Source organism: Dermacentor albipictus, chromosome 1 (genome assembly GCF_038994185.2).
Source record: "Dermacentor albipictus isolate Rhodes 1998 colony chromosome 1, USDA_Dalb.pri_finalv2, whole genome shotgun sequence".
In the NCBI taxonomy this organism is placed as follows: Eukaryota; Metazoa; Arthropoda; class Arachnida; order Ixodida; family Ixodidae; genus Dermacentor; species Dermacentor albipictus.
This window is the reverse complement of record NC_091821.1, coordinates 460,636,366-460,660,592: the sequence shown is the minus strand read 5'-3', so window position 1 is coordinate 460,660,592 and position 24,227 is coordinate 460,636,366. Positions and strand designations below refer to the sequence as shown.

The window sequence follows — 24,227 nt, the reverse complement described above, 5'->3', positions numbered from 1 at the left end:
AATGTTGAAAAGGATCGGTGAGATCATGGACCCCTGCGGGCTTCCTTTGTTAGGCGTGTGGAACTTGTCTGTCCGCAGGTCTCCTAACCCCACCGTGGCTGCTCTGTTTGATAGGAACGCTGTCACGTAGCCGTGGATTCTTCTTCCGCTGTTAAGATCGGCCAGTCCCTTGAGGATGGCCGCGTGGCTGACGTTGTCGAACGCTCCTTTGACATCGAGTGCCATTATTATGTTTTCTCCGTTGTAGGGGATGTTGCTTAGAACCCCCTCTTTAATTTGTAGTAGGATGTCTTGGGTTGATAATTTGGTGCGAAAGCCGAACATACTGTAGGGATACAGATCTTCATCTTCCATGTATTGTTGTAGTCTCCTTGTCACGATTCGCTCGTACAACTTGCCAAGACACGAAGTGAGTGATATCGGCCGTAGGTTTTCTACTAGTAGCTTTTTCCCTGGCTTGGAGATCATAACTACTTCCGCATGTTTCCATTCCTCTGGCAGTGTCCCCACTTCCCAATGTGTATTGAGGAAGTTCGTCAGCTGAGTGACCGCCTCATCCCTTAGGTTGCGGATTAGTGCGTTCCTAATCTTGTCCGCGCCTGCTGCTGTGTTCCGGGTCGATGCCGTAACTGCTGCGAAAACTTCCTCTTTGGTGATGGGTCTGTCTAGGTCGGGGTTTTCTTTGCCTCGGTATCTTTCCGTGTACGCTTCTGGTTTATCTTGCTCGTAGCACTTAACACGGACTTTTTCCAGTAGCTCTTCTTCTGTCCCTTCAAATGGGTGTACTAGTCTTTGGATGGCCTTGTTACTTTCTGACTTGGTCTTGGTTCGGTCCATTAGAGCCTTGAGGATACGCCAGGTCTTTGCGGTGCTGAGGGTTCTATTCAGCGAGTCGCTAAACTTTTGCCGACTTTGTCGTGTGAGTTGGGCTGCGTACTCCTCTGCCTCCTTGGTAACCTCTGCTATCTTCTTCTTTAGCTTCTTATTTAGTCGTTGTTAGCTAGTAGTGAAATGCCATGCCGAAATGTCTGTCTTGCAGGACGACCTTGAAAAAGGGTCTGTCTTGTGCAACCGGTAGCAGATGACTCTCAATACCGGTAAATGTTACCATGTGCAGTTTACAAAAAAAAATGGAAAAAAATCCCCAGTTCTTATAACGTAAATAATATAGCACTCAGTACCACTGAGCATGTTAAATACCTCAGAATTAAGCTTTCTGAAACGCTTGACAGCATGGGCTAATCATGTTAACTCCATCACCGCAAAAGCTTGCCGTCTTCTTCACTTTTGCCAACGAAATTTGAAGCATTCTCTGCCATCCCTGAAAGCTTCCTTGTATTTGACTAGCGTTAGGCGTATTCTAGGATATGTATGCGTAACCTGGGATCCGGACACTAAAAACCTCATAGACAAAATGGAATAAGTACAGAAGCAAGCAGCGCGCTTCGTAACAGGAAATTATAATTTCGCTGTCAGAAGATCCGGAGTACGGGAAGGGTAGGGTTGGAAAATAGATAGATAGATAGATAAATTTTATTAAAAGAGTAATAAAAAACAGCTAATGGTCGGGGCCCTTATTCCAGGGCTCCGCTGGCTCTTGCCATCTTCTCAGGTCTCTTTATCAGCTTGAGCTGGTCGTCGAAGGCCGAGCTGGACAGCAGTGCCTCCCATTGCTTCCTCGTGGTCTTCGTGTCTGGGTGTTCTATGTTGTGTAGTGTGCACTCCCACGTAATGCGGTATAGGGTTGGTGTGGCCCCACACCGTGGGCATTCGTCCCTGTAGGCTGTGGGGTGTATCCTATGTAATATGTGTAAGTGCGTGTAAGTGCCTGTCTGGAGCCTACGCCAGGCAGCGGCATCTTCTGTGTTTAGATTTCGATGGGGTGATGGATATCGCAAGCGACGCCCTCTGTGGTAGTTCACGATGGCTGAATACTCGAGGTCGACAGGGTCCAGGTCTTCTGCAGCCGGCGTGCTGAGTTCTCGGTTATGTACGAATCCTCGAGCTGCTCTGTTGGCCTGCAGGTTGCCCGTGATGCCAGTGTGGCCCGGTATCCAGATGATGGTTTGGGTGGTGAAGTCCTCAGGATCCTCCTTGAGTATTCCGGCTAAGACTTGTGCAGCAGGTCTTCCAATTCTTCCCTGTAGGAAGTAGCGGCAGGCCTGCTGGGAATCCGTGAGGATCGTCAGTGGTTGGTTTGCGTGTAGGCCCTCGCGGATGGCTAACGTGATGGCCAGCTCTTCGGCTTCCGTAATCGCGCAGGGGCGGGTCGATGCAGCGGAGGTAACGTGGCCTCGGTAGTCGCATGCCACTGCAACTGCGCCCTTGTTGTTCGTGCCATACATGGCAGCGTCGTAAAACGGGCCGTGGTATTGAATCTGAACACTTTCTCCATGTAGTGGGCCCTTGCTCTCCTCCTGCCGGAGTGTAGGTTAGGGTGCATGTTGCGTGGTATCGGGGCAACGTGAAACCTGTCCTGGACGTGATGAGGTATCGAACAGGTTTCTTGGGTTCGTATTGTTATTGCTGGGAACCCCAAGGCTTGTAGGACCTGCCGGCCCGTACGAGTCCGCGCAAGTCTCTGTTGTTGCGAGACGTAATGGGCTTCTGTCAGTTCGCTGAGGGTGTTGTGCAACCCTAGAGCCAATAATTTTTCAGTCGATGTACTCATCGGCAGGCGGAGAGCGGTCTTCAAAGCCATCCTTAAAAGCGTGTCGGCCTGCTTCGTCTCGGACTATGTGAGGTCGTAGTAAAGCAGGCTGTATGTGATTCTGCTCACCACCAGGCTCTCTCTTCAGGCAGAAAAATCCCAAGATCCACATTCCTTTACAATATGTAGAAAAGTAAAAGGGGTCGCATTAAGGAGCCGCATTACGTTTCACCTAGGAGAGACCACGCTAACAATATTAGAGCTTATCAGTGCCATACCAGCGTGTTTAGATATTAACTTTTTCCTCAAACAATTAAAATTTGAATGAGCACTTTAATGAGATGATGGCAGCGTCTAGTATTGAAAATTCTGTTGAGAGCCATGATCTTTGAATGTTATTTTATTCATTTCTGAACATTCACGACTGTGTGCACTGTATTTCCCATTTTGTTACTCTAGAAATTATTGTAGTCTTTGTTAGTTTGTCTTCCACTATTGCGAATTTCAATGCTTAACCGTTGTTACATTTACTGATGTATCTTTTTGATATTGAGCATTTTTCTATAGTGACCTCCTGTAGCTTAACCCCCATATGATAATGCCTTACAGGCGATGTAGGTATGACGAATAAATAAATAAATAAATAAAGTTATAGCTAATACATGTACTATCCAACGCTTACATGATGGCTGGAAAAATATCGTGTCGGTAGTTCCAGTACCCACAAGTACGCCGCAGTTCGCGTTATAAGTTCGTGCATTCACCAAAATTCACCTATTCAAGCCTAGATGGCCCTACGGGTTTACTGAGACACGAAACGGAAGGACGAACTGAACGAAGTAGAAAGTGTCCCCGGAACCCTAGACAAAAAATTATATGTATGAAAAAAATATGTTAAGAGATATAATGGAGGCGGTGCCCCTGAAGTGAACATGGCACGCTCGCTAGGCTAAGGCATGACGGAAGATAGGGAGGGAATATCGCTTGCGAACGCTAGTCAAGGAGACGGGAGAGTCAAATTATTTTGGCGGCGAAGCTCACTTCCTGGTAGCATGCCGACGGGACATTTGTATTCCTCTTATTCATCTGATAATTCATTCATTTGAAGAATTATGGGGGGTAAAAAAATACATGAATCATTTTACAGCTGGGAGCATACATACGACATTATACAATCGGTCCTAGTGATGGACCCTCTATGTTGCGGCAGCGTGCTATGGTGCGCATTGATGCTTGCTAATTGTATCGAAGCGTCAAGAATCATTTGAATGCAGACCGGGATGTATTCGTTCGGAGTTTAATGTCTGTCCAATTTCAGGTGCGCAAGGATAACCTTGAGCGCGTTCTTTCATAGTTCTTAGGCGGACTAAGTGGAAAATGATACAAATGTTGCAGTGCTCAAGCTGAATGCAAAATCGAAGCCCACCTGCGTTTTAGTTGACTACAGAAGATAACACTCCGAGGTACTCAGTGAAAAGTCCGACTAGTGCCTGCTTGGCTATGAACTTAGCATTCTTTGGAAAGACGTAATGAAACTGACAAGCATTACATCCTTTTATTGAAGCGACGCATTGAAGTGATTGTAGGTTATCGTTTATCTTCGCTAAAAGGCTCTGCGTAAACACGACCTGAGGAAGCTTGTATCTTGGCCCCAGGGAATAAAAAGGTAGTACCGGTTTTCCGACAAACACCGGGTAACTTGTCATGGGAACATCATACTACATTACAGGAAGCAAACCTTTGCCATGTGCTTAGTCGCCCATTCTTCCTTGTCGTCTCGCTTGCCTTTAGTGCGCCACCAATTGATTTATCCTCGTATCTATAGCGGGTTTTGCACTGATCTTGCGGCGACAACAGTGTGTCGAGGTAAGGAAGCCAGCTCCTCCATAATCTTTAGCGCGCACGGCACGGAACGAACAGCGTAAAGGCGATGTAGGGAAGCGAAGGGTTATCTTCGGTTGCCAGTAACTCCGCTCGGACGCAGCACATTCATAAACTACTCGCTGAAAAACATTTATAAAGTTGGATTCAGAACACATCTCCGAACTATGCTATAGAGTGTTCCAGGACTCGCTCATGCACCGGACAGAATAAACTAGGGTCAAGCAAAAACCTTACATTTTCGCCGTCGCGTTGTCCCAGTAATACGTCTCGGCAAGGGAGTATTTTTCTTCGTGATTCCACTCGTAGTTTCTCCCATGGAAGCACTGGCCGTCCCCCCCGACAAGGAGGTCACGTTCGTACGATCTCTGGTACAGCACGAACACGGGGGTCTGAAGAAAGGTCTGCAGCGAAAGTGGGAGAAGAATGGTGAGTTTGAGGCAGCTCCATTAAAGCATAACTGGGGCGCACAACACTTGTGCTCACGATATGAGCGGTGAATCTGTAGCATCCAAGCTAATAACCCAAATATGGGTACTTGAGAACATGGTGCTCAAACCCTTTATGCCTGGCATTCTCGCAAAGTTTTACCGAATACTTCAATCAATGCAGACGAGTTCAAGAAGCGTAAATTCTTGGCGCCACATCCATAGTGCTTCCAGCCACCAACAGCCGTGCGATGAGCGCTAGTTAACACTTGCGTGCTAGACGCGGGCCCAAACTATGCTTGTCTGGCCCCGGCTAGTCCGCACTTTAGCCTATTTCTTGCTCGCGCCGTGGCTGTGAATGTCCTCCAGCGTGCCTCCTGGTAGCAATCTTCAATCTGGCCGGCTTTCTGTGATGATGCTGGTTAACCACGACGAGTTCTTGAAGTAATGGTTGCTGAGTGGGCCTTTGATAGCTGGTAGACTTGGACAAGGTTTTGGGGACGAGCTGCAAGTAAGCACAGTGTCTTTCGGATGCCTGCACGCACTAACGCCCGCCCTGATGAGTACAGCTAAGTACCCATGCTACCACTCTCGGCAATGTGGCCATGAAAAGGAGTCGGCGCTATCCTCCCGCAGCATGACAAGGAGCCCGCACTGTTATCTTCGATAAGAATGAACTGTCTTGGCGTTTGCTAATTGTGCCGTACTCAGAGGGTTGATACCAGGAAGTGAAGCGCCGGAGTCTGGCTGCGCCTACTTGAGGTCATCGAGCCGATGGCGAAAATTGGTGAATGGTCCTACTTGTGTCGCCTTTTCCTTTTTTTGACCAGCCTAAAAACGACTTGCCTTGTTGCGGTTGGGCACGAAACCATTCGTCGTGAAGCGTCCGTCCACGCTGGTTCTGGCCGGCGGCCACTACGCAGAGGTGCACGACGGCGTCGACCTGAACGTGTATAGCAGCGAATCGCTGCCGGCGTGGGACGTTTTGTCTTGTACGTCAGCCAGGTGCGCAGCAGTCGCCGATGACGGGCGCAACGCGGCCGTAGGTCGTGTCTTCTCGCAGGTATAGGAACTCTATCGCAATGAAGGTGGGCACCGCGTCTGGCGCCAGTGTTGGGCCCTAGCAAACGTCGTTAAATAAAAGAACTTATTTTGAAATAAGCTTCTGAAGGCACACGCTGTAGTGGCCAAAATAATGCGAGGTTTCTGAGTTTCATTGCTCAGGTCGGGTCAGCGGAGGAACAAACCTGAGAGTGCCACCGTTGTCGCAACTTTAGACACCTGAAACTTCTGCGAAACGCTCAAGTTTTTCACATTGTGCAGGTCGGCCCTGCATGGGCGAAGCCTTCTGGGGTCCATATTTTGTAAGGGTAGTTCTGGAATTCTTTCTATTGCTTATAAACTGTACAGTCGACTAGCCGCTATCGGCAATAGCGGTGGCGAAGGCTTCGAGCGATTCTGTAACACAAGGCAACCAGAATGGAAAATGAATAGTATCCGTAGAAAATAGGGCATCAGAAATGTTATCGGTGAGAGGTCAATGCATACCTCTAGAAGTTAGCATACGTTATTCCAAAACTGGTGCCGCTGTCGGGAGACCTTCTATTTAGACATGCTTTTATCAGTAGTGCGTGGGTTTGGAATCACGAAAGCGTTCACAGAAGTAAAAGCTGCCTCGCAACTTCCGTCACGGGCAACACGTAGCTTCTTTAGAAATAAAAAAAGGAGGATACGATATAGATGGCTGAAGAAAAAGAAAAAAAGACTACAAGAAGAAAATGAATGTAGTGGAATAAAAATATTAGGAAAATATGGTTGGTCTTGTAGCCTTGCACCTAAATGACAGTTTGGATAACTTAAGCGCAGGCTGATTCCTCTGGAGCGCTTGTGGAGGCAAAGATGGGACGACGAGGCATCTTGTTTTTCCAAACAGCTGTATATACAAAGTGATCATTTTTAAGTTTTATGGAATTTTTAAAAATCGTCTACGGCAGATAGCGTAATCCTTGTCCATTGGCAGTGTCATGAGAACAGAGGGACATTACTAGCACGAGAAATTTGAATACATAAACAATTTAACGAAAAACAAACGAAATAATGCCCTAATTAATTACTTTACGGCACGTATTCCAAATTGCGAATTGCAGCTGGTGAGATAGCAAACGCATCCATTTAAAAGGAATTTGCAGGATGACACCAGTTTCGAGATAATATTTACGAAAGTGGGGAACAATATACATGGGTGTTCTAGTTACTTTTGTGCTTAGGTGCCTAAAACAGCCTTTTACTGAAATATGTAAGTGGAAGAACAACGTATGTTTACGGAAACTTTTACGGCTCAGCCCACCAAACTGGCGTCATTCTGCAAAGTCACTCCAAGTGAATACGCCTTGTAAACTCACTGGCTACGAAGGTGTCGTAACGAAATGTTTTTCGTTCTCGTTTTAGTTTCGTTCTACTGAAAAAGGCTCTATTCCGGTCATGCTCCGGAACTCAGAAAAGTAAGATTCGTAACGGTTCATAACGGCTTTCGTATGCATGCAAAAATTTTTGATGCAGGGTAACAATGACAACATAGCATTTTTTGTTCTGAATAATTATTAATTTTGTGATCACGCTCAGTGCCGTGAGTCAAGGCAGTGAGCGTGACCTCAGAAGCAGCACGTCATCGCGTGTATACTCGCCGAAATGCGAGAACGCTGTAGCGATAAAACGAACTTAAACGAACGATAAAACTTCGGTAACAAGACATTCTAGCCGTAGAAAACGAAACATTAAACTCTTCAGCATGCAAGCGCTGGGTGTTGCTACGATGCTCATTTACTAGTGCACCGAACAGCAAGCTTAAATTAGTGGAGCGCTCAACTGGCTATCGCTAGCACAATCGCTGCTCAAGGTACGCGCTAGCGCGGAGCCCTGAGATCCGCGCTTATGCTGACGTTGCCTGAGAGTTGATTGTTTTCGATTGCCGACTTTCCCGTTAAATGGGAAACCAATGACAAATATTTCACTTTCCCTCGGAGACAAGATAATAAATAATGTTTCGGTTACCTTTTCATTCCTGTGAAAAGCAATTTTTTTCCTTTTTCTTTTGGTTCCGTTAAGACAATGTGTGGGCTCCAATTTGTAAATTGCAATATGTTCCATGCTCCTAGGGCGGCCGCGCGCGCCCGGCTGGGCCGCTGTATATTGAAAGCCGTCTGCAACTGGTGTCGAACCCGCGCTGGGCTGTGTTTTCGCGGCGTAGTTCGCGTTGATGCGATCGGCATCACGAAGGTAAATTCGCTCGCTGCCGCTGCCACGTTTGCTCACTGCAGCGTTTTGACAGCGAGTTTCCGCGATCATCGAGTGAGATGTGTTGATGTTGGCTTGTGCATGCGTGACACCATGCTTCTTAATTTAGTTATTATGCTTATGTTTACAAAACTATACGACCGAAAAATCTACTATCCTTAGTTCGCATAGCTGTCAACTAATTTGCTGTTGCAATCGCTGCTTCGCCTTTCGGGTGAAACTGCGACTTTTTTAGTTCTCTCATCACTGGCTGACTTCGTGCTCGGAGCGGCGTTATATGCTTATACGCTCCCCACAGACAGGTAAAGAAAGAGGCAAAGAAAACTTCGTTCTGAAATATGACCAGACATAATCTCTGACAGCCTTACGCACCCATCCTGTATATATATACCCTGCTTTCATGTTTGCACAATACTACCCCGTTAGCTAAGTGCAAGCAAGCCTGAAACTTTTCGACACCGAAAGACCTTTCCAGATGTTTCATTACAGGCGACAAAAGACATAACCATAGCACCACAAAAGCCAATTTCTTTTCTTAGTCGTTCCATCTGTTAAGCTGGCAATGATCGAATTGAGCGTAGTTAATGTATTTGGCAGTGCATACAGAATCCTACAATATGAGCAGCCTCATCTGGTCTAGTAGGTTCACTGTTGACAGGTTGAAACGAGTTTTTTTTTCTGCGTAGCACATACGGACGGGCAAAGGTGAGCACCAAAGGCCATTTTGCGAGCTCTAAACAGAACTCGTGTGTGTTCACCGTCCTCGATCTTTACCGTGCCGCATTCCAGTAAGGTTCCACTTCTACTAAGAGCACAAGGGCCATCTGTATTCGCGTTTGTTTACCTATTGCCTGAGTGCTGAAAAAAAGATCGTATGCCCAGGAACGGACTCACGCTTGGTAGCCCGCGGTTATTTCCTTTAGAACCCGTTGATATGAGTATTCACCTATAATGTGCGCACAAGAAATTTAACTCCTCTGATGTGCACCTCTAACTTGCAGGAAATCAGCAGTGTTATTGCCGTTTATACGTTCATGCCAAGCGACACGAGTGGTATGTTTTCGTTGTGAAATTGTCCCTTAAAATCGCGGACTAACCACTTTTGGTACTGATATTTATGTTTTACGTTCAACAGCGGCACCGCTGAACCTAGTGCACTTTCAAAGTAACTTTATTGCACTTTCTGAAAGATTCCTAGCTACTTTTTCACTTTTGTCATTTTTTCTTCTGTGTATAAAGAATTGCGCTCTGCTAGCAATGTACACTACTAAATGCGCGTAAATTTATTATTCTGGGTGTTTACAACTTGATCAGATCTTTAAAATTTTGTGCTTGAATTCCCCAATTTTTAGAGAAGCAGTGCTTGTCTTGTTCTTGTATTTTATTTTGGAGGCTCGTTTGTGTTACCGGGGATGGGGCGACTGCGCCGTAAATTTTGTTGGTTTGGCAGCTTTTGTGGCAGTGTCCATTCTTTTGCGGTAAAAAAGAAAGATGCACTTCTGGAAAGTATCAGCTTCTAGTAATCATTACCTTCCACGCATCTTGAAACGGAGAGAGGTAACTCTTTCTTTCAGGCAATGTGGATGCCACGGATGAAAGAACTGCGGTGGCGATGATGGTGCCACAATAGGCAACAACTTGCCCAACACGCATTGCTCGTTGCTTTCGAATTGTGGATTAACGAGGCCTGTAACAGAAAAAGCAACAAATAATTATAAAAAATTACAAGTGATAAAATACGCTTCAACTATATCGCGCTCTGCTTTTGTGTTTCTTTAATCGAAAAACACCCATTTTTGACCACACAACTTTCTTGAGGAAGGAAAACACAAATACAGAAAGCCGTATAATTCAAGCGAATTTTATAAGGAAAGCAGGTGACAGGTGCGTCAGCTGTCCGTCTTTGGTTTCTCAGGAAAAAGGAGTGACGTTACTCTCGATGTATCTAGGCACACGAACTGATTGACCATACAAACGCATGTGTGATGTGATTCACTTATAACCTTTTTGTGTGTATGATGATGAGCTCATGACGTACCTGATGCTCAGAGCATAAATAGATGATTGTTTGAAATAAACGCCAGTTGGAAGTACCGCCAGTCCTGTTGTACGTGCTCCTTTCGTCTTTGTTTTTAGAGCGCTCTTATGAAAACTGTTATACAATAGGATGCTGTAGCTTCACATACACTGCTAAGTAGTACAATAAACGAAATAGAAGCGCATTTTCCATGTTATCTTGCTGTGTTAAGACATGACACGCTAAGTGAAGTTCGTGCAGGGAAAGTTACCGTATAGGCTTAACATTCTCCTTCAACCTTTGAAATACACTTCGCAGGCTGGGCAAGACCAAGAAATAAAACAAAAGAAATATCAGTGACAATGTAGCGGTAAATGCGAGAGAAGTGCTTTATCATTACTTTCCAACTCTTTTTGTTCCCGGACTCATGTTGGAAACCACACTGCACAGTTTTGGTTCAGGAGCTCATTCGACACAAGTCGTTCCTCTTTGAGGAGCGATTTGCATCTGACAGTGACCCGGAGCGTACCACCGCGAGTTGCACTATATATATATAAAATACAGGGATGCGCAGTTAAGGGCGCTAGAAAATTAGGTGAAATGATGAAATTAGGAAATTTGCAGGTGCAAGTTGGAGTCAGCCAGCCCAAGGCAGAGGTACGTTAAGCTGGCCAGGAGAGGCCTTCGTCCTGCAAAGCACATTAATATACGCTGATGATGATGCCAATGATGATGATGTTCTATATCTCTACAGCGCAACCAACTGCCCGCACTTTGCCTAACACGTGAAAAAATTCGGTGGGAGTCACCTCACGATAATTGTCGACGGTAGTTCGTTTAGTATTGAATCAATATCCCGACACAACATATTGACGCCGTTGAAACGAGTTGTGTATGAGGGGCGTACTGCTGCCCATTTTTTTTTCGAACATATTGAAGAACACTCGGAGCCATCTGGAGTCATCCACCCGGCGCGCATTACATTTCGTGCCCAATCGAAACCCACGGTGAGCCAGTGGGTGCAAACTCTTCATGTGGTAGCCGCGCTCCACTTTCGCGCTTCTTTTTACACACGCTGCGCTATCTGGTGGCACGGCAGGAAAGTCCGTGCGTGGCCTCCTGGACGGGAAGCGCGGCGCGCCTGTTCCTGTGAACGCTCAGAATTGTTCCCTGGCTTGCCGCACAATAAGTGGCACATACTCAGTGAACAGGTGCCGCATCTCTAATGTATGTTATGGTCTTTATCACTGAAGTGTACGGGCAATAACTTTTTGTTTCTTTTTCTTCGTTCTTTTTGTAAATTGCACATCTTTCCATTTTCTCAGGTGTTTAGCATCAACTGTTTCCTGTGGATTTGTTACGCTGTTTCAGGCGTCGCTTTAAATAAGGTGAATTGTTTCACAGATTTGTGCTCGGTCGCTGTGTTACTCACTCCTGCTTATGGCCTCATCGGGGCTAGCAGTACTTCTTAAATCGAAAAAAAATTTCTCAGTGATATAAGTTGGCGCGGGGTTCGTGGAAGAGTAGCATATACCCCGTGCATTTGTGACGCAGCCTGTTAATTCGACGGGTGGGTGTCTTTGAGGAACCGCTGTGACGTGTGTGCTATTCCACTAAAATATAAGATATTTAAATGGTTGTTTTCGTCATTCTAGAGCGGCACATTCCCAGCTGTAAATATTTGGCTGGGCAGGTTGGCGTCAAAAACTTCTATTGAAGAGTGGCACACACCTACTAGCACAAGTTGTCTTCAAGGAGGTTCATTGTAGACCAGCACAGAACAAGTGGCCCATATACCCAGTGCTCCAACTCGGCGTCAAAGAGTTTCTTCGAACAGCGGTACCTATCCAGTCACACATCTAGGATGACCCATGACGGCGTGAAAGAGGAACTTTCAACAGCGACAAGTCTGTACACCTTGCCACAAGCTCACTGAACCAAGTTGGTCCGCTGGATGGTTTAAAACACTGCTACATTCAGCACAGCAGACTATGAGAGTAGCTTTCATGCCCGTCGACGCGATGGTAAGCCTGAGTGCTATCTCTCGACAGAAACTTAATGATTCCTTCTTTACTCTTGGCCCTGGACTAACTCAAGAGGTTAGCGTGAACCCCTGGAAAAATGTCATTGCTGTTGACACAACTGATGATAAGATGTTGCAAACTCTACTTGGCTTGCCTGAAATTTGTGGGGTCCACACGCGCCCTTACATACGGCAGGGTAAAAATATCTCTGATGTCAGAGATATTTCGCTGGTGCCATATCTGACGTAGACTTGGATCTCAAAGACGACGAGTTTAATAACATTATCGTTTGCACGCCACCATGGAAAATAATTAGCGTTCGAAGCCTGGGCACGGCAAAGTGTATGAAGGTACTTTTTGCCTCTGGAAAGCTTATTAGTCATATAAAGGTTGGACTTGTGCGCTATCCTGTTCGACCATTCGTACCACAGCCTTTTAAATGTCATAAGTGTTTTAAGATCGGTCATGTTCAGGGCTTTCGCACCAGAGATCTGGTCTGTGTGAAATGCAGTTAGAATCACCATGTAGATTCCCGTGAAAGTCAGGCATATCGGTGCCCTAACTTCAATGGTGAACATTTGGCAATTGATAAAGGATGTTCCTCATTGAAGAATGAACTATAGACACTCAAAGAGAAAGCCAAAAAGAAGGCAGCAGGAGATGAAAGCTCCCGTCGCCGTAGTGCTGCCCCAGCGACTGGAAAAGCAGTGGGTTTAAAGAATGACAAAGACACAACGCATTGGAAAGTAGGGAGGGTGGACCTTCTGCCTCTCAGACACATCGTGGCCAGCGCTGCCATCGAAATCGTCGGAACAAGTACCTACAAAGTCTTCGGCCGCAGTGGAAAGCACTGCAAACAAGTACCTAAACCAATATCAGCCAATGACGATATGCAACTTGTCAATCTTCTGACGATGCTTGTCAACGTCATCAATCTCTAATCGCCGGTAGCCAGACACCAGCAGTGTCAGCAGCAGAGCAACGTTTGGAGGCCTTCGATCCAGTCCTCGACAGCCTTCACTAGACGTTTTACCAGAAACAATTTTAACAGTTGTCAGCAGCCTCGCCCCTTTCTGCTGCAATGGAATGTCAGATCGATGCGACCGCGGCACGCTGATCTAGTTCTTCGACTCATCGCTATGAAGACTCCACCAGACGTTGTAGCGCTTCAGGAAACCAACGCAAGGAAAGATTAATATCGATTGTCAGGCTTCGTGGGTTACCACAGTAACACTCGATGCGCGGAGCCAGCTTGTGGCTCATTCCAGCGTGTGGACGCAGCGCATATGCGCAATGCTTCAAAAGCATAATAATAATAATATTTGGGGTTTTACGTGCCAAAACCACTTTCTGATTATGAAGCACGCCGTAGTGGAGGACTCCGGAAATTTTGACCACCTGGGGTTCTTTAACGTGCACGTAAATCTAAGCACACGGGTGTTTTCGCATTTCGCCCCCATCGAAATGCGGCCGCCGTGGCCGGGATTCGATCCCGCGACCTCGTGCTCAGCAGCCCAACACCATAGCCACTGAGCAACCACGGCGGGTCTTCAAAAGCATAAGCTTACGTGCATGCTGACTTGGACTTCACTGTTCTTGACACAGACGACATCTGTGACGATGAGTCTGAGTGTGTAGCTGTTACTGTGAGCCTCAGAGGTATGTCTACGATGGTGGCGAACATATACAACACACCTACACTTTCTTCCTATACCTCACTACTTGAGTACTTAGCGACTCGGTGTGGTGAATCCTTTGTGTTATGCGGAGATTTTAATGCCCATCATCCACGATGGTGTAGCCATCCCCAAGACATTCGTGGGACAGAGATTAATGAGATCATTATCAAGAACGATCTGCAAATACTGAATGACGGTTGACCTACAATTATAGGTAGAGGAAAGGAGCATTCCACTATAGACCTTGCGATATCAACGACAGATGTGTGCTTAGCCTGGTCATGTCAAAGTGACCGGTGGGGCTCAGATCACCTACCCATTTGGTTAACACCAACACATACTGCGGGTCGCTAGGATGTAGTTTATACAGTGACAAACTGGGACAAGTTTCGTCAGTTGATCTCAGAGGCACCATCTGAAGACAGCCTGTTTAAACTAATGAGTGAGCGCTTACGAGAAGCTACAGTAAAATGAAGACGGAGTATGGGCAAACCAAACCCCGATCTAAAGCTTTTGCGGCTCCACGCATGTAGATGGCGCGCTTATAGCCGGGCACAGCGCTCTAAACGACGCACCGACTGGACTATATATAATCGCATTGATGCAGCCATATGGCGGTATACAAAACAGCTTCGTCACAAGAACTGGGAAGCTTTGCGTAATTCGTTGCATAATGGAAGTGGTTTTAGAAATGTATGGCGCATACTGAAGGCTCTCCGCACTCCTGAAATCTGCAAGAATCCTACGGCTGCATTGAGCATAGCGACTGGCCAGTCACCAAAAGTAATAGCGGAGGCACTTGCAGACATTTTCGTCTCTCCTGAATCTAGTGACACCACAAATGGTGACCTTCCTTCTTTGACAAGTCACAGCACCATAAGCGTTTCCTACGGTGCAGCCTGCCAAATGGACGAGGCAGATTTCACTCTTGAGGAGCTGCGACACGCGCTGAGCGTCTCCAAACACAGCAGCGCTCCAGGCGAAGATGGTGTGACGTATCAAGCATTGCGGAACGTTCATAAGAGTTTTCATGACCTTATAATGGACAAGCATAATGAAGTATGGAGAACCGGTGTAATCCCTGCTGGATGGAAATCGCCCGTGGTGATACCAGTTTTAAAGCCCTGGCGTCCTGCAAGGCACCTCAAGTCCTACATGCCAATATCCCTAACTTCAAATGTCAAGTTAATGGAGCGAATGGTCTTGTTTCTCTTAGATGTCATGCTAGAGGAGCTGAATTTTTTCCCTGGTGTCATGAGTGGCTTTCGTCGCCGCCGTTCAGCTCTGCACAGCATATCAGACCTTGTCTCAGCGCTCGAATTTACCAAAGGAAACAAGCATTCTTCCGACTACAAGCTCTTCCTAGACATATAACAAGCTTTCAATTCAATTCCGGATAAAGCAGTTATTTTCGCTCTTGCCACTGCGGGAAATTCAGGTCGTCTACTCCACTTTGTGCATAATTTTCTATCAGAGCGCCGGATGAAAGTGCGTGTCAGACGAGTAAATAGTGAATGCTTTGTTTAGCACAAGAAAGACAACCCCCCAGGACAAGGCGCTACTCTCAACTGACATCATTCATGATGTTAGCTGAGACTAGCGCCTTCTCCTGATCGTCTTTCTTGTGTTTGTTGTTTTGCGCTAAACAAAGTATTGACGGATTCGCACCAACTAGCCCGCCAACGCATTGTGGAGTATCTAGTGAATACCGAAATGTGAAGTGCGGTGTCCCACGAGGCAGCGTATTATTGCCGCTTTTGTTTAACACCGTACTCGCCGCTCTTCCCAGTCATTTGCCTCGGGACAGTGACTTCCCTGTGAGCATAGCTGTCGACGCAGATGACATTCCTCTGTGGATAAGCGGCCCTGCGCACCTTGGTCCGCAGCTTCGTGCAAGTCTGCAAAGAGCTCTAAACGCTACTTCGCAGTACTTAGGTGAAGTTGGCCTGCTGATATCACCTGCTAAGTCGGCTGCAATAGCATATCACCCTAAACAACGCGCTCGTCAAACAATGAGCCGACTGTATATTGACGAAACGCCTATAAACTGGGTGCTACAACACCATTATTTGGGGTAAATTGTGGATGATCGCATCTCCTGCCGTCCTGCTGTTAAATCTGTACGACGCAAATTGCACTCCCTCCTTAAGTATCTGGCCACCTTGACTGCTAGAGGTGCGGCTGCGACCAAACAACTGCTTCCTCCAGGTGTACCAGTCATCTGTACTGTCAGGCATAATGTACGGATTACCAGTCCTGAACATACCGCCTAGTTTGATGGCCCAACTGGAGCGAGATCTTCACGTCTCCCTTCGACTAATGCTTGGATTACCTCGTGAGGCGCAATCTATTGCATTACTCAATGACGCGCATCAGTTACCCCTGAGGCTGCAAGCAGACCAGAGAGCTCCGTATCATATTGATCGTCTGCACCGCGCATCGAATGGTCAATCGCTCCTTGATCGTCTCATTCAGCGCCGGTTCTCTCACATAGGAAAAATGGCGGCATTATCTGTGAATATCCCTGACATTTCTGAACATTCTGGTTCAGTTACGCCTCCACCTCTAAAAGATATCACGAAACACGTATCCCTCATTTATCTCACAATCACTAACATGCACAGAAAGTCTGATATGCCTGTTTCAGCAATATTCCAATTTACTCAGTCTCACAGGTTCGAAAAGTTTCCAGATTATCTTCAAGTATTCACAGATGCATCTGTACACAGCAACGATCAAGGCGCCTCTGCAGATTTTTTTGGCCCTTCAACTCAAGTACGGCGTATCTTTGAAATACCTCATCCAACTTCATCAACAACTGCTGAGCTAGCAGCGATTAATGTTGGACTAAAATACGTGCAAGGAGAGTTAACTACATCGAAGGTTGCCATCTTTACAGACTCCCGTGCTGCCCTTAGCAGGTTACAACGCAGCGAGATTGATTGTCCACTTGTGCGCAGCGTTACTGACTCTGCGAGCAAAAGTTCATCACGTGGGGTATCTCTCGTTGCTCCATGGATACCTTCACACGTAGGAATCTGGAAATGAAGAGGCTGATCGGCTTGCTTCAACTTGCACTCATAACAACTGTGACTGCCCAGAAATTTTGTGCAAGCTTGTTAACGCTCGCCTACTGATTCGTCGCCACCTATTCAAGCAGCATCCAGACCAATGCGTCCCAAATGGAACGCTCCCGCCCCGTGTTCGCGGTTCAGGCTTGCCTCGTCGCGCTAGAGCACAACTACTCAAGCTGAGGATTGGCTGCGTGAACGTGCGCGAACATTTATACAGACAAGGACGTGTGGCAAGTCCACTGTGTACGTCTTGTGGCTGCTGCGAGACACTTCAGCACCTTATATTTGAGCATCCCGCTTTGAGTGCGCAGCGCATGTCGCTAGTGAGAAGCTATCATCTCCTTGGCCTGCGGTGTGTGACAGTTGACGAGTGTTTATACTCCAGTGTTTGTGCGTCTAAACGTGATGTAGAGTTAAATAACTTAGGTTCACGTTTGTAGCGTCGAAACTATTGTATTAAACATTCTGTAGTAGAGTGACCTTCAGTGACCGACCCTACTTTGTGTGATCTGTAATACGTTCTACTTTGGTATTTAGAGTTGTTCTGTTGCTCATCCTTTCCTCTTTCCTCCCCTCCTTCCTATCTTCCATTTCTGTGTAGCTGTCACCTCCCTTCCAAAGAGTAGGCAGGCGTTGTGCCCCTTTCGGGGGCAGTTGCCAGCCTGATCTTCGCTTTGTCTTCCTGTTAATTGTGTATGTGTTCAAAACAAATAATAATAATAATAATAATAATAATAATAATAATAATAATAATAATAATAATAATAATAATAATAATAATAATAATAATAATAATAATAATAATAATAATAACGATTCAGCACAGCAATGCGTTGTGCCAGCCATTCGACCATGGACTACACAGTGACCCAGGTAAGCGCCAAAACGGTTAAAGACTAACGTGCATTGATCGATACAAAGAAAGATAGTGGGGCCCCCGGAAAGTACGTGAAATACCCCAAGAATGCTAAAAAATTCGTTCTGCGGTTTTCGCCGTTTTTCCCATACTTGTTGACCTTAATATTAGCCTTTGTCTAGCCTTTATGCTTATAACATAGACAATATGTTCTTCAACATTTATAACCATGTGCTCGGCTTAGCCAGCTTCCCTCATCATGTGCAATTTAATCCCAATTATAGTAGCTTCCCTACACATCGTAACTTGCTCTTGCCTAGAATCCGTACTTATTATGGTTGATCCACTTTCTTCAGTGTCATTCTGGGATAGTTTACAGACACATGAAATCTGTAGCTTGCCCCCAAATATTAAAAGAAAAGGGAAACAATTTCTGTTTCGAAGCTTTAAACAAGCCCATCTACTAGTGAACTTTATACGTGGAGGTATTTATTTATTTATTTATTTTTCTATTTATTATGCGAAGCATACTAGCCGCACAACCACGCTCTTCCTTGCTGCGCCGCGCGTGGCCGCGTAGCCACCATATGACGTCATAACAGCTGCAAAAGCGGAGGCTCAACTCGTGCGCTCGCTTGCGGCCGCGTAGCTACATAGCCGGGTCTCAGCTCGTGCGGTCGCACAGATGGTACTGCGGCCTAACTCCCGCTCCTCCCGCTAGGGCACTGACGTCACAACAGCTGAAAGCCGGGCTCAACTTTTGCGCTCGCCTGCGGTCGCACACCCGGTGCTGCGGGCCTAACTCCTGTTCCTCCCACTAGGGCACTGGCGTCATAACAGCTGTATAAAAGAGCGGCGCGCTCTCGTCGAGGCCAGTTGTATAGCGCGATGGCGGGAAAGGAAAGGGCCGCTCGTCAGACCGCAAAGCGCAAGTTACAAAGAGCCACGGAAACGGCCGAAGAACGAGAAGTTCGGCTTGCCAAGCGACGTGCACAGTACGCAACAGCAGTTCACCAGGCTGAACAGTGGTTCAACAACTAAAATAGAGGCTAGTATGCTTCGTATCCTGGGCTTAACCTTAGCTAAGCCACAGCCATTTTTTTATTTAATTATTCATTTATACATACTGCAGCCTCAATGAGGCTATTGCCGGAGTGGGATGAACAACAAACTTACAAACATTTATAAACAAGCTTGCGTTAATTGTTTCAGTGGTAGTGAACGGATGTTGCCCGGTTATGAATTTCAGACTTCAATTCTTGATGAAAAAAAACTGTTTTAAAGGAATCAGCTTGGATAAAAAAGATTGATATATTTAGAGCATGGTGACTCCTCCTATATGAGGGTTTTTGAAAAAGCCCAATAGTTTTCTAGAAGGAGAGGCGAGGAGAATTGATTACCGTGTGGAGGAATTTTAGGCATTCAAGTTTACGACGCTCTGCAAGAGGAGTGAGACCAAGTAGGGGAAGAGAGTTAGACGCTGAAAATTCCCTGTCATAGCTCCTGCGAACAAAACGCACTGCCTTTTTTTTTTGCACTGACTCTAGTTTTTTGACGTCACAGTGTTTTTATGGATTCCATACAACACCGCAATATTCGAGGATGGGGCGAATGAGGGTTTTAAGTGTAAGAAGTTTAGACGCAGCGTATGAAGCAAGTAACCTAGTCTTTTAAAGGGAAGCTGAAAGGTTTTCCAGAAAAAATGAGTGAACATGTGTACATAATGGTGTTCAACCCTCCGAATTCGAATATCGTATCGAAATTGAGCGAAAGAAAGCGCAAATATATTTTATTTCGACGAAAAGTGCAGCAGCGGACACGCCCAGCTCGCGCGTCTCGTTTCCGCCTGTGATTGGTCGGGCGACCCGTGACGTCAACTTTAGCGACCGACCGCTGCCGCTCCACATGAAGCGCGGTGCCAGGTAGTTTGGTGCCGTAATGGAAAATTAAGGGGTAATAGAAAATTTAGAGAGACTGCGTTTTTCTGAAGAGTTCGGCGTTGCTCCCTACATGTACGAGCCGATTGCAAAGAGCCGGCCTCTCGAAGAAGCAAACGATGCTGGTGCGAGCAGTGCTTTCGACGAGAACGAAAGCGAAGTCTTGGGATCTCCTCGTGTTGGAAATGCTCTTTGGTGAGCATGTTTTTGCAAAGCGATCTAGTGATCTCGCCGAGCTTTCGCCGATCTAGTGAGCTCGTTTCCGGTCAAACAACTGCAGTGTTGTGTTCCTGCATGCCTCCTCGTGCAACGTAAGCGGGGATGCGATCGTCGGCATTTGTGCGCTGTCCAAAGCTGTCGGCAACCTACAAAGACGGTTCAAACGCGTGAAAAGCTTACCGGTTCATGCAGTACGTGTAGTGTCCTTCATCTGTGCGCCATCCGCACACTACTGGTAACCGAAGTCGTAAAGGTGGCGAATTCCGTCGGCTACGTGAGACGGTCGGTTTCTCGCTCTGCGCGAGAGACGGGGGGAGCGTAGCGTCCTGGCGTGCGCCGGCTTTCCAGCACATGCAAACTCTACATTTGCACTGCGTTATGGTAGCTGCGTGCGGGCTGTTTTACAACACACGTGCAAATAGAAAATTCGCGGCTCTTTGCGACGAAACCTGCGTCGAGGGCGGGAAATAAACATGCACCTTCCGTTCAGCGTGCTAACATGAAGGAGCTCGCAGTAAATCAAAATCCAGGTTTGGGCGAGTCCGTGTATTCATAAGGCCTTCCAACACCAGTTATCATCAGTCAGTCCGCACTCGTGCCGTCTTTGTTTTCGTTGCTCCGATCTTTTCGCGCTGCGTTTAGAAAGCCTGCTAGTGGAAATTCTGGTGATAATCGTCGTCACGGAAGTGGTTGGAGCACAGCAGTGTTGTTCTTGAGGGCTTGAAATTCTTTCGCTTTACAGCAGCCTCCCACTTCCTTAAAAGCTTCTTGTTTTGTGGGAAGCAATGGAAGACAACATCGTCGCGGCCGCTGGTGTTCGTGCAACCGTAGGCTGCACAGAAAGACGGCATCATCGGCCCACCACATCAGTTGATGCTGCGCACGTTGACCACCACTCTACATACACACAGACGCACCAACAAAGAAATGCAGGGTCGATCGAAGCAGATTACGACGGCACGCACGCAGAAACAAGCACGGTCAGGCACGGTCGCGCAGGCGGCGAAGGAGCAAAACACTAAAGTTGACGTCACAACACCGCGGTTTCCGGTCTCCGCTCGCATCGTCAGCGTCAGCAGCAGCGCGCGGCATTCGACGGGGGGCGGAGCTACAGCGCAATTTCAACCGACGATTACGTCGCTCCTATTTGAAAAAAAACTCCCAAATTTGACCTACATGGTTTATAAGGTTCCCGCATCCGTATATGAGCGTCTTATTGAATTCGACAGACTCTTCAGCTTCCCTTTAAGGGCCTTGTCGCAGGTGACATCAGTGCCTTTCGACCATGACAAATCGTGTGTTAGTAGGACACCTAAATATTTGACTTCGAAGATCCTATTTAAAGTAATATTTTTAAAGGCATATGCAAAGAATAAAGGGCATCCGCCGTGGTTGCTCAGGGGCTATGGTGTTGGGCTGCTGAGCACGAGGTCGCGGGATCGAATCCCGGCCCCGGCGGCCGCATTTCGGTGGGATCGAAATGCGAAAACACCCGTGTGCTTAGATTTAGGTGCACGATAAAAAACCCCAGGTGGTCTAAATATCCGGAGTCCTCCACTACGGCGTGCCTCATAATCAGAAAGTGGTTTTGGCACGTAAAACACTATAAGTTAAAGAATAAAGGGCTTGAGCGTCGTGTAAAGGACATGGAGACAGTTTTGGAATAGCTGATATTCATTTGCCATGCTTTCAACCAGTTAGCGAAGTCAGCAATATAATTGTTAAGGACAGCATGACCAGTAGGAGATTTAATTGTACGATATAAAACGCAATCATCTGCAAAAAGGCGTATTTTAACTGAGGTGTGTAGGGGGAGATCCTAAATATGAAGCATATATGCTTTAGCAATATATATATATATATATATATATGCGTGTGTGTGTGCATTATATATGTACATATGCAATTTAGTTACATATGCCCTGCATTGTTTCTTTTGCTCTTTTTACTTTGCAGTTTTACTCATTTTAATTGCACAGGGGGTCCCACCAACGATGATTAAACCTTGCGGCCTCCTTTTCTACATGCACAACTATGTACTATTTCTACTGCATGTAATAAAGGTTTATTGAAACTAGGAATTCAACTGAGATCAAATGTATGAAAAAAGAGGAAATCGCCTTGGCAAACTTATGTGTGAAGGTACGTATCTCGCTAAAATATGTGTAAAAGTCGTAAGCACATACTCTTAAAAAAGTTTTCACCCTCTGAGGCTTATCCTGTCCCACAACAATAATCGTCATATGCCTTGCTTGCTTTTGCTTTCTCGAAAACTCCGCGCTTGCTAGTTTCCTGTCGAGTATGCTGTGTGAAGCTGATAACGCGCAAGCAGTTCGTGCTTGGAAGTATTAGGGTCACAGCGTTCAAGATAGGAAATGTGGACAAGACAGATCTCGATTAGTGTTGTGAGGCACGATAAGCTCCAAAGGGTGTAAATATTTTAAGAGTGTGTACATGAAAGCATCGAGACGTTTTACTACTGATGATTTCGTAACTATTTTAGCATCAGAAGATCAAATATTAGCATATGTGGGGACTTAACACACACAACATACCTTGGGGGACTAATCACTGTAATGCCAGCGGGAATATCGTTCAATGTGCTGGGGTAAGATTCAATCTGTCAGTAATGAATGATGTATCTGTGACATTTATGCGTGGATATCGCAGTGCCAGTTGCATAGACGTAACACCGGGCTCTAATGATCTTGTTACCGATGCTGGGTGGACAGCAGACGCAGAAACACGTGGAATGAATCCCTTCCCAATTCTTATACCACATTTAGGGTTAAAAGTGCTGCAATATGAAGACACGTGAACGTAACGATCTGGCAGCTCTTTCGTCAACACTTGTCCAGTCGAGTCCATTGGGAATCTGTCGTAAAGTCACATCAGTGATACAAGAAACAATAAAAACGTGTACGAATACCAATTCCTGCGTTATAACAAACCTTTATTGAAAAACAAAAACAAATTTTCTGGCAGGTGGCCTGTCAGAACCTTTCTGTTTTGCTATGTTTTATGTTGTTATTTGTTTCGGCTAATTTGCAGGTTTTTTTCTGTTTGCAGCAGAAAATTTCTGTCAAATTGACAGAATGTTTCTGTTACGCTATGTTGTCTGTTTTAACATTTTTCGGTCATTTGACAAGCTTTTCTTATTGCAACGAATAGAAAGTGTCTTTTAAGTTTTGTTTTCTGTGTTTGTTCTTTTGTTATTTCACATGTTTTTCTGTTGGTAACAAAAAAATCTTGTAAAGCTCCATATTATGTCACCAAATTTGCTGTGATTTCACAGCTTTTTCTTCTTTCATGTATCACATACATTTTCTGTGAAGTACATTTTCTGTCATTTCACACGCTTTATTTCTTCTACACTACCTTTTAATCACTGACATAATATACCAAACATTTAAACTGCTGCCACGTTTCAACGCGATGAAATATTTCACTGCTTTTATGGGACTACTAGAAACGGCATGTTAGTATTGAACAATAGTGGTAAATGCATGTGCTATGTTAACTGAGGTCATCATGTCTAGTATTTATTACATGTTTAGGCATCATGTAATTAAGGTTACTGGTAGATTGGTGACCGAAGAAAGAGGGCAATTGTCCTCCCTGCACTGCCTACATGTGACAGCTGCTAAATAACATACAGTAAAAGCACCCGCAGTATGCAATAATGGCAAGTATACAGGAGCATGCATGATTGACTATGAAACAGTGGTACAACACAGTAAATGCAACACAGCAAGTAGTAATACCTGTACAATGAAGATAACCAGTCACTAAAGTGTGTTGGAAAGAATACGCATAAGGAGAGTGTCGGGCAAATTCTACCTTGCTCGACACTAGTAGAGAATGAAGCAGCTAGTGAGATACACGGAACAGAACATAAGGCATGCCACAAGCTTTTTGCATTATTGCAGTATAACCAAAATATTGGACGTACTAAGTAGGGCAAATCATATCTTGCGAAATAAAATAATTATAAAAATGAAAATATTACAGTATAATGAATATACAACTGGTCATTAGACTGTAACGGCAAGTATATGCATTTGAAAAATTACGCAAATTGGCAAATTGCGCCTTCCTTGACACTAGTGCTGCATGAAGCAGTGAGGTGCGAGCAACAAGTCATAAGGTATGAAACAGGCTGTCTCAG

The 24,227-nt window shown here is 45.8% G+C and overlaps 1 protein-coding gene across 1 annotated transcript in view; it reads right to left on the bottom strand.

Moving 5' to 3' along the window:
• Positions 1 to 21,178, bottom strand: part of LOC135902849 (uncharacterized) — a 48,343-nt gene extending 27,165 nt beyond the window's left edge. The window contains exons 1-3 of the mRNA XM_065433121.2: positions 20,240 to 21,178; positions 9,784 to 9,940; positions 4,769 to 4,935 (exon numbers count right to left, since the gene is read on the bottom strand). Of these exons, the coding sequence (XP_065289193.1) occupies positions 4,769 to 4,935; positions 9,784 to 9,906 (290 nt within the window). The 5' untranslated portion in view covers positions 9,907 to 9,940; positions 20,240 to 21,178. The remainder of the gene's footprint in view (positions 1 to 4,768; positions 4,936 to 9,783; positions 9,941 to 20,239) is intronic.
• Positions 21,179 to 24,227: the final 3,049 nt, after the last annotated feature.